General features: G+C 46.4%; 1 protein-coding gene across 1 annotated transcript; it reads left to right on the top strand.

Moving 5' to 3' along the window:
- Nucleotides 1-9,619: 9,619 nt before the first annotated feature.
- Nucleotides 9,620-10,661, top strand: GPBAR1 (G protein-coupled bile acid receptor 1). The gene has a single exon (XM_069075161.1). The coding sequence runs from the start codon at nucleotides 9,620-9,622 to the stop codon at nucleotides 10,595-10,597; it is 978 nt and encodes a 325-aa protein (XP_068931262.1). The 3' UTR covers nucleotides 10,598-10,661.
- The last annotated feature ends 179 nt before the right edge of the window (nucleotides 10,662-10,840 follow it).

The following is a 10,840-nucleotide window of genomic DNA, read 5'->3' as shown; positions in this document are numbered from 1 at the left end:
AAGAAAGAAAGAAAGAAAGAAAGAAAGAAAGAAAGAAAGAAAGAAAGGAAGAAAGAAAGAAAGAAAGAAAGAAAGAAAGAGAGGGAGGGAGGGAGGGATAGACAGTAAAAAAGAAAGAAAAGGATGGAAAATACCTGTGATTCCCCATTTCTATCACTTTGCTAGCATCCCTCCCTCTCCCTGAGCCAAAGCATCCAGTTTCCCAAATCATTAAGTTATTTAGTACCTGGTATATGCTAAGCATTGTGCCTACTCCAGGGATAATTCCAGTCCTCAAGGTACTTGCATTGTAGCAGAGGAGACATGTCCATATTTAATTATTTATAAGATACATATAAAACAAATGCAATATAACCTTAAAGGGGACATCACTAGCAGCTGGAGGGACCAGGAAAGGCTACTGCTATAACAAACTGGGCACTTAATAACCAGCTGACAGGATTTCTCACTTTTCACCTCTTAGACAGAGCAGTGGTGCACTAGGCCTGGATTCAGGAAGACTTGAGTTCAAATATAGACTCAGACACTAACCAGTTGTGTCTCCCTGAGCAAGTCACCTAACTTTTGTGTACCTTCATTTCTTCATCTATAAAATGGGGATAATAAGATCAACCACACCCCAGAGTCATGAGGATAAAATGAGACGATATTAGCACAGGGCCTGGAACACAGTAGGTATTATAGTTATTTGTTGTTTGTTTGTGGTGGTGGTGGTGTTATTATTCGGAGTGGGTTCTAACCTTGGCAACAGAAGCATTCTCCAAAGCATTTTGCCTAATTTTTAGTCATTAGTCTTCCTCCTCTCCAGCTGTTGGATTTTTATCAATCCTTTAAAGCAGAATTCAAATACAAACTTGTCTAAGAAGTCTTTGCTGATTCTGATAATGGCATTGGCCTATCAGACCTAGGACTTCTCATAGCATTTTGATTAGGACCTCTCTGACACAACCATGCAATATAGCATTATATCATCATATGGGTATTTACAGTACCTTGCACAAGATAAAGATTTTAATAAATGTTTTTACATTGCTTCATTCATTCATGTGGCTGGGAATTTCATGTAGGCAAGGATCTTCTTTTTCTAAACCCCCATCTTACCTAGCGCCTAGCTGTACACACAGACAATCAATCAATAAACATTTATTAACCACACAGGTGCTAAATACGTCCTTGGAAAGCTGGGTTTTATATGTATCACATCCGATTTACTGAACTATAAATTCTTGGAACACAACCTCATCATGGCAGGGGGACTTGCATAGCTCAGTGAAACTAGGAGCAGGGTTACCCAAGAGAGACAAGCCATGGTGGAGAGTTCTGGCCAAAGGTGATCCCCTGGAGAAGGAAATGGCAAACCACTTCAGTGTCTTTGCCAAGAAAACACCATGGACAGCAGCCTAGAGTGCTGTGGTCCACACCCCGCGTCAGATGCTACTGAACAGCAATGAACACAAGTTCTTTGAGGACAGGAACAATATCTTAAATTTATGGGTATACAATCATAAAACATAACATTATAGTTCTTTATATAAGAGACCTTGGAAGATCTCCTCCAAGCTCATCATTTGACAGATGAGGAAAAAGACTCTGAGAGCTTAAGTGCTTTAGCTAATAGCTAGTATTTTATAGTTTGCAAAGTGCTGTATAAATATTATCTCATTTACAGCAGCCTTGAGATGAAGGTTCTCTTGTTATCCACATTTTATAGATGAGAAAGCAAAAGCAGAGAAAAGTGAAGTGACTTGCCCAGGGTCACACAGATAGGCAATGTCTGAGGCCAGATTTGAACTCTGGTCTTCCTGACTCCAAGTCCAGTGCCTGATTCACTGACCAAGGTCACACAAGTAGGAAGAGGAACAGCCATATTCTAACCAAGGTCCTGTGATTCCATATTTACTGTCTCAAATTCTCACTGTCTAACTCAGTGCTTGCTCTGCAGGTAATAACTGAAAAATGATTGTCATGTGAAATGACATTGAATATAGAGGAATAATTGCTGACAGTAAGTGATATGTATATGTGTTTATGGCAGACTAACTTTTGCACCCCCACCCTCCCCATCCCCAGTCAGAGCTTTCTGCATTACCTCCCAAGAACCACAAAGCCTGAGGTTGAAAAAAAAAAATCAGTCTTCCTCTCCCCTTCATGAAATTGGGGTTAAGTGACTTGCCCAGGGTCACACAGTGTCTGAGGTCAAATTTGAACTCAGGTCCTTCTAACTCCAAAGCAGGTGTTCCATCCACTGTGCCACCCAGTCAGTATCTACCCCCAGTGGGGATCACTTTATGCATGAATTTTTAAAAGCCCTTTCCAGGAACCTGTGCATCCTGTTTAATCTGGAAGACCCAGTGTTTGACCTTTCTTGGTTAACTTGGGATAGGGAGAGCACCAGTGATTTCACTGGTACTACAGACTCCCAGAGAGCAATTTCTTCTGCCTGTACCAGTCTGTGATCCAGAGCATGCTTAGAGCACTGAGAGATTATGGGATTTGCTCATGGTCACATGGCCAGTTTGTTATCAGAGATAGCATTCGAACCCAGATCTTCCTTGCCAAAGACAGAAACCCTGTCTTTTCCTAAACTGAAGCTTTGAAAAAAGATCGAGAGGATAGTTTTAGGACAACACTGCCCCCTTCTGGGAGTTGTTAAGCCCTTGTAGTTTTCTGGTGTTATTCCACCCCCTCCCCTACCTCCCACCCACCCACCAAAAAGATTTCACTCAGGTTTAGTCTCAACCCACTAAGAACAAACCAAGATCCATCTTGCTCAAGCTCAGGAAGCTTTTCTGGAAAGGCAGGATGATAGAGTGTTAAATTTGGAACCTTGTCACTCCATGACTCAGTAAATCCTAACAATTCCCTATTTCCTCGACCAGAAAATATAAATTCCTCTCTTTGGTAATGAAAGCCCTTCACAGTCTGGCCCTACCTGGTCTCTCCTCTCTTGTTCTACATTTTCCTTCCCACATCACAGTCCAGTAAAATTGGCCTTCCAGTCGTTTCTCCCATGTGACACTCATCTCCCATCTCCCTGTCTTTGTACCAGTTATCCCTCTTGCCTGGAATGCCCTCCCTCCTCACCTGTCTCTTAGAACTCCTTATCTCCTTCAAGACAGCTTCTATATGAAGCCTTTCTTAATTCCCATTCCACTTCACCACCCCCCACCCCCGTTCCTTGTGCCCTCCCTCCCAAAATTTCCTTTTATTTATTTTTTTATATCTTATATTTTCTTATTTATTGATATACTGTCTTCCCTGGTAGAATGTTAGCTTCTGGAGGCAGAGACTGTTTCATTTTGTATTTGTATCCCCGGTGCCTGGCATACAGTAGGTGCTTAATAAGCGATTGACCATGGGTAAGTCACTGTTTCTCTGAATCTATTCCTTATCTGTAAAATGAGGGTAATAATACCTATAATATGAATTACAGGTTTGTTGTGAAGTTCAAATGAGCTAATGCCAAAAAAATGCCTTGGAAATTTTAAAGCCCTATCTTTTTTTAATAAGTGTTTATTGATATTTTCTATTCTTTACATCACTAATGTTACCCAAGTATTCTCCCCCAGACCATGGCAGAGAACCATCCCATATGAAAGATAGTATTTTTAGGGAGGAAAAAAAAAGGCAGTACAACTGATCAATACATTAGAAAAAGCCTGAAAATATGCAATATATATATATATATATATATATATATAAATGTTGTCATCATTACCATATTATCCATTAGATTATAAGCTCATTGAGGGCAGGGAATGTTTTTACTTTTTCTCTATATTTCCTCTGTGTACAGTAGTCCCTTTCTATGTACGGTGCCTAGCACTTAGTGTTTAGTAAATGTTTGTAGATTGATTGAGGAGGAATCTGAGGTTCCAGAAGGAAAAAAAATGCAATGTATAGGGGCGGCTAGGTGGTACAATGAATAGAGCACCGGCCCTGGAGTCAGGAGAACCTGAGTTCAAATCCAGCCTTAGACACTAAACACACACACACACACACACACACACACACACACACAAACTAGCCTTGTGACCTTGGGCAAGTCACTTGACCCCAATTGCCCTACCTTCTCCACTCCAAAAAAAAGCAAAAAACAAAAAATAAGAAACAAAACAAAAAGGCAGTATATAACACCTATGAACCTCACACCAAAGGGTGGGTTAAAGGTGTCTTTTCATATCTCTTCATTTGAAACCTGCTTGATCTCTATAATTTTGTTACATTTACTTCTGATTTTTAAATTTTTATAGTTGTTCTTTCTATTTACATTGTTGTAGTTACTAAATGTATTGTTTTCTTGGTTCTCCTTCCTTCACTCTGCATCAGCTCATATAGTTTCTTCCACGCTTCTCTTTAATCATTTCTTTTAGCACAGTAGCATTCTATTACATTCCTGTACCACAAATATATAACTATTCCCCCAAATGATGGGCATCTACTCTGTTTGCAATTCTTAGCTATCACAGAAAGTGCCGCTATAAATATTTTGGTATAGGGACCTTCTTATTCATGGCTTCCTTGGGATATAAGCCCAGTAATGGAGTCTGTGGTGCAAAAAGTATGGCATTTTAGGCACTTTACATAATTCCAAATCACTTTCCAAAATGTACTGTTTCACAGCTCCACCAATAATGTATTAGTGTGCCTATCCTACAACCCCCTCCAACATTGAATGTTTCCATTTTTGGTCATTTTTGCCAATTTTCAGGGCAAAGTGAAACCTCAGGGCTGTCTTGATTTGCATTTCTCTTGTAATTAGTCATTTGGGGCATTCTTTCATGTGGTTGTGAATACTTTATGATTTATCATTTGAGAACTATTTGTTCATCATTCCCCAGTAAGATAAAAGAGTGTTTTCTCCCATAAGAATAAAAAGTAAAGAATACCCAATTAACTGCCTAATGACCAGGGAAGTTTTTGTCCAACACCCCTTCCCCTAGTCAACCAGAATCCTTGGGAGAGTCCTCCATTGTCAATAGTGATTACATCAGCACATCCCAGCCAGTCCCAAAGCTTAACCAGATGGCTCAGAGGAATTTAAATATTTAGGAAAATGAAGAGAGATTATCAAAGAAGAAAGCAAAAGACCTAGGTCTGGAATAGAGGCCCTGGCAGCTATCATCTAGACAGCTAGCTTTAGGAGGGAAGTGGGGAGAGTCCGAAGGGCAAAGGGTTGGCATCTAGGAAAGCAGCTTAACCAACCCACTATGTGTGGTCCTCCCAACAAGAGAAGGGTGGCTGAGCCAGTTCCAGAAGATATGAGGATGAGACTTGAATCATGTTGATGACCAGTCAAGAGTCTGACAGGACAAAGACCAGAACATAACCCAAGCATGCTGGCTGGCTCAGAGCCCCCCAAGTCAAATGTGTTCCCACATCATCCTCCACACAGTGTTTAAACATCAGAGAAGAAATGCAGACATCCTGAGTCCCAGCAGGATAGAGGCCAAGGCTGGAAACAGAGGGAGGTCTGTTTATCCCTGGGATCCAAGGGTCCTATACCCTATGTTTCTCTCCAGGGTCACATCTAAATTGTAGAATTTCCCAGGATCATCTCCTTCCTACGCAATCGTGGGAGAGAGTAAAGAGCTTCTCTTGAGACCCACAATCTTCCTACCCACCAGGCTCCTAAGAAAATAGATGAAGATCTGAGAATTTTCTTCCTTCCAGATTCATATTTGAAATTATTTCCCACTTTCTCCAGGCCCCTGTCTCTCTTACCTACCTCTCCAGGTTAGAATTATCCCCAGACCTAAGGAGAAGAACTCCTACCAATGATTAACACCATACTTTATCAGTTATTAAAAAAGACTCTTCTTAGGAGTCTCATACAGCCTCAACCCCTCCCACAGCCCAGAGGGAAGACAATAGGATGACTTTCTCAGCCTCCCTTCAGGGGCACTGGCAAGGTGAAAGACCCTGGCCCTGAGGAAGCATACATTCAAATTCCTGCTCTAATTCTTAATAGTTGTGTGGTCCTGGACAAGTCACAACCTCTTAGTTTCAGTCTCATCTGTAAAATGAGCCTCATCATATATTTATTTCCTGTCTAACTCATGAAATGAGTGTGAGGACCTAAGTAAGCAATTATTGTCCCTCTTCCCCTGGTTTCAAGTCTGCTTTTCCTCTTGTAGGCCTCCCCCTTGTCTATGTCATGGGAGCTGATCTCCTAATTTTTCAGATTTTCTCTCCCTCTCCCTTATCCCCCAAAGACTAGAAGGGAAAACAGAGATTTAGGGCTCTTGGTTCTGTCCCTTCTCCTTTCTCTGACCCTGAAAGTAAAGTTCCTACCAGGCACTTCCAATAATCTCTGGGTCTCTTCCATTTACCTTGATTTTTGGGTGAGAAGGAAGGAAAAGGAGTGAGGGAGATTGCATGCTTGGGCCCCTTTCCATAAGAATGTAGATCAGGAGCTGAAAGGAACCTCAGGTATCTAGTCCAATTCTCTCATTTTACAAGTGAGGAAACTGAGAGGTTAACCACATAGGAAGCAGCAGAGACAGAAGCCTCTGCCTCCAGATTCATTGATCTTTCCACCTCTCACTCAACTCCACCTCATCCTCAACTAGTCCTGCACTATCATTAGGGGCAGTCTTTGCCCTGTGACTTGTCTCCTCATTGCTGACTCCCTGGTCAATGTTTTTGGAAGTTCCACAACTGCTTCACATCACTCTTAAATTTTTTTTTTTGGTGGCAATCAGGGTTAAGTTACTTACCCAGGGTCACACAGCTAGTATCAGGCCAGAATTGAACTCGGGTCTGCCTGACTCTAGGGCTAGTGCTCTATCCATTGTGCCATCTATCTGCCCCTCTTTACATCACTTTTTATTAGACTCCAGGACTCCACCCCCTGACCTCAGGCATTGCCCCTGAAGAGTTACCCTCTCTCCCCACCGCCCCCTATTTTCTAGCCTCAGACACTTACTAGCTGTGTGTCCCTAGGCAGGGTCACATTAACCCTGTCTGCCTGGGTTTCCTCATCAGTAAAATGAGCTGGAGAAGGAAATGGCAAAAACCCCAAATGAGGTCAAGGAGAGTTGGATACAACTAAAATTGACTGAATAACTCTATCCATTGTCTTCCTCTGTTTAGAGTAAGGGTTTACCTTGCTTATATTTGTATTCCCACAGGGATTGAGTAAGCACTTAATAAATGCTATCATATTTCCACTGACTACCCAAGATAACAGCTAGTGGATAGCAAAATCAGAATTTGAACACAGATACATTTGGTATGGGTTTGGGGGTTGGGAGAGGAGACAGGAAAAGAGTCCCCATTCCAAAAATGCATCACACTTTTGGATTAAGATATTGATACTAAGAAATAAATGTATTGGGGTAGAGGGAGGGGGTGGAGAGAAGAGTTAACACATTAAACCTTATCTTTACCTAACTGAAATTAGTCTGTTTAATTAAGCATTCACCTGGCAGGTGCCCCCCCCCCCCACCCCAGAGAAGACAGGCTTTAATAGCTTAAGCTAGGGCCAGAAAGGTCCAAGCCTGGGGTGCTGAAGGAAAGAGCTAGGAGACAGGTAGCCAGAGCTAATGAGGCCACTGAGAAAGAAGGGAAGCCTGAGCAGGGATGGAGGGACAAGGATGTCCACCAATTTCACAGGTTCTCCCAGTTTTGGACAGCTACCAGCTGCTATTGCCCCTCACCCCCGTGGGTGAGGCAGATGCCAGATCCTTCTCCCATGTCTCCTCCACCTCCTCCCTTGAACCCACCCCCCACCCCGCCTCATAAGGGCGGACCTTTCCTCCCCTTCCCTCCCTCCTTCCATGGTGGGGGCCTGGGAGGCAGCGGAGCACAGCCCAGAGCCTGGGCCCTGGCAGGAAGGCACGCAGCAGTTTGTCCTCATTAAGGTACCACCAGCCAGATGGAGCCCAGGGCAGCACCCTGGGGCCTGGGGAACAGGACTCAGAGCTCCAGTCAGCTGAGGCTTGTAAGTAACCATTTTCCTTCCCTAAGACCCCTCCTGCCCCAAACCAGAGCCCAGATGAGATCCTGGAGAGGTCATTGTCACCAGCCCTCCCCCTCCCCCCAACCCAGAAGCACAGGGCCTGTCTGTGCCCATGGATAGAGCCCATAATCTGACGCTGGAAGTTAGCTTGAATTTGAGGTCACAAGAACAGTTCAAATTCCAATTCTGCCATTTGAACAAACTGATTCCCCTCTTTCAGCCTCATTTTTCTTATCTGTAAATTGAGGTTTGAACTGGTTCCCTTTCCAGCTGTAGATTACATGAATCTCCACCCTCTCTGCTGCCTTGTTGGGGGGGGGGGGAGCAGGAAGAGAGGGTAGCATTTAATGGAGAGAGAAATCAGACCAGGAGCCAGGGCAGCCCAAGTGGTGACTGTTCTCAAAGGGGATTCATCTGAATCTGGAAGGTTGCTTTCTCTCCCTTCTCCAGAGCAGAGAGTAATGTATTCTAATATGAGGTCAGATCCCCTGAGGCTTCTGTGGGACCTCATTTGGGGAAAGCTTGGAGCCAAGGTGGAATTGAGGCAAGGGCAGAAACACCTGGAGGGGCAAGTGGGAAAGGCAGAGAAAGGGTGGCACATTTGTAAGGGGCTGGGCCAAGTCACACCTGAGGTGGGTAACACCACAAGGCCCCCAGATCCCAGATCCCTGGCTGTCCCTGACACCAGCAGGGAATCCCTGGAGGAGAAGACAGGGGAGCCTTGAGCTGTGTATGTGAGACAGAGACCATGCTAGGCAGAAGCACGAGAACAGCCCGCCTATCCATTAGCTAGGGGTACCTCTGGTTCTCTGATGAACTTGAGGGGGGAACAGGAAGAGGGAGGGGACCATTTCAAAAAGGAAATGAGGGGAGTATAGAAACTCTAGTTTTATTGACTTTGTACCCAGCAACGCAGTTACCCTCCTATTGACAGAAGCCGTGAACTCTCAGTCCTGGGCAGAGCCGGGATGGCAAGGTCCCCGCTTTCCCAGGATGAGGTCAGACTGGCTGGAGCATCTGAAGGAAGGCATCAGTGAGAAGTGGGAGGTATCCAGGGCCAGAGAGAGCCACCCATCTGGTCAGGCACAAGAGAACCAAGATGCAGGAGCCGTCTCTTCCCTGCTCCATGCACCTGCCCCAGATGGGGATGTCAGGCCACATCAGGAGGGTCCAAACTCTCCACTCCCGCCCTGAGGTCTCCACCCAGGAACCACGTGGCTGCTGCTCTGGCCTCTCCCCCTTCGGGCCCTCACCTCCCCAGGGACTGCCCTGTGTTGTTCCCGTTGCTAGTACATCGCGGAGCCGGGTTTATGGGCTGGAAGTCCGACCCGGAGGCTGCTCAATGATCTGTGACACATTGGGAGTGTGGGGAGCAAGGGGGGAGGGTGCCAGGGCCAGCCCCAGTCCTCGAGCTCATCTTCCTGTCTCAGTCCTTCCTCCTTATCAGCCCCTTCTCAACAGGGATTACCACAGCCTCAAACCCCTCTACTGGTTCAGAAGTTATCCCGATGGGCAGTAAAAAAAAAAAATAGAAACAATGGTTGGGGGAGAGGGGTCCTAGCTTAGGAGCCCTGATGCCTCACACCTAATCTGTGGCCCCTTCTTCCTCCCCAGCAATTGTAGCTCCTGCTCCAGGGTTCCCCCTCCCTGGCCACCATGATGGCATCTAACACCACAGGGGAGCGGCCAAGCTCCATACTCCAGGTTGGGCTTTGGCTCTCCCTCATACTGGGGAGCCTCATTGTTGGTGCCAACCTCCTCCTGGCAGTGGGAATTGCCCGAGACCGCCGCCTTCGGAACCCTCCTGCCGGCTGCTTCTTCCTAAGCCTGCTGATGGCTGGACTGCTTACAGGGTTGGCCCTACCCATACTGCCCGTGCTATGGAGACAGAGTAGGCACGATTACTGGCCCTGCCTTCTCCTCCACCTCGCCCCCAACTTCTCCTTCCTCTCTCTGCTTGCCAATATTCTTCTGGTGCACAGTGAACGCTACTTGGCCATTCTGAGGCCCCTCCGCCCTCCCCGAGGAACCCGCTGGGCCCTACTGATGGCATGGACTGCCCCTCTGCTCTTTTCCAGCCTGCCTGCTTTAGGCTGGAATCACTGGGCACCTCATGCCAACTGTACCTCCCAGGCCATCTTCCCTGCCCCTTACCTCTACCTCGAAGTTTATGGCCTTCTCTTACCCTCTGTAGTGGCTGCTTCCCTCCTCTCTGTCCGAGTGCTGGCCACTGCCCGGCACCAGCTCCAGGATATCTGTCGCCTGGAGAGGGCAGTGTGTCGTGATGCCCCTTCAGCACTGGCTCGGGCTCTGGTCTGGCGCCAGGCCAGGGCACAGGCAGGTGCCACACTACTGTTTGGGCTGTGCTGGTGCCCATATATTGCTGCACTCCTGCTCTCAGTGTTGGCATTTGAGCATCGACCCCCCCTGGGGCCTGGCACCCTCCTGGCACTCAACTCTTTAGGCAGTACCAGTGCTGCTGTCGTACCTGTAGCCATGGGGCTTGGGGATCGGAGATACACGGCCCCTTGGAGGAAAGCCATGCTGAGATTCTGGGGAGCACTCCATCGCAGACCCCAGCATGGACCTAGAGCCACATGCCAAGATGGCAGCAGGTGCAGAGGAAATGACTGAGGCAGGAGTCAAGGGGCAACGTCAAAGACCCTGGTGCAGGGCTCCCAATGACACTTATTTCCCACCTCCAAGGCACCATCTCCCCCATTGACACCTGCTTCTGACCCACGATGCTTCCTTCCTTCTCCCTGGAAGACTTCTGAGTCTCCCAAGTCCATAGCTGCCTGCCTACCATCTTTCTGTTTGCCAGACTGCTGTGAAGAATAAAGCTCATCTGTGCATATCTGTGGCTTTCCTGCCTTC

This window comes from Petaurus breviceps, unplaced genomic scaffold (genome assembly GCF_028583685.1).
Source record: "Petaurus breviceps papuanus isolate PSGF00001 unplaced genomic scaffold, PetGlider_PUasm1.0 90903, whole genome shotgun sequence".
Taxonomy (NCBI): domain Eukaryota; kingdom Metazoa; phylum Chordata; class Mammalia; order Diprotodontia; family Petauridae; genus Petaurus; species Petaurus breviceps.
This window is presented reverse-complemented; position numbering and strand designations above follow the sequence as displayed.

Excerpts from the sequence above, each read along its gene's own strand:
- GPBAR1 (XM_069075161.1), top strand. The coding sequence starts at position 9,620 with ATGATGGCATCTAACACCACAGGGGAGCGGCCAAGCTCCATACTCCAG.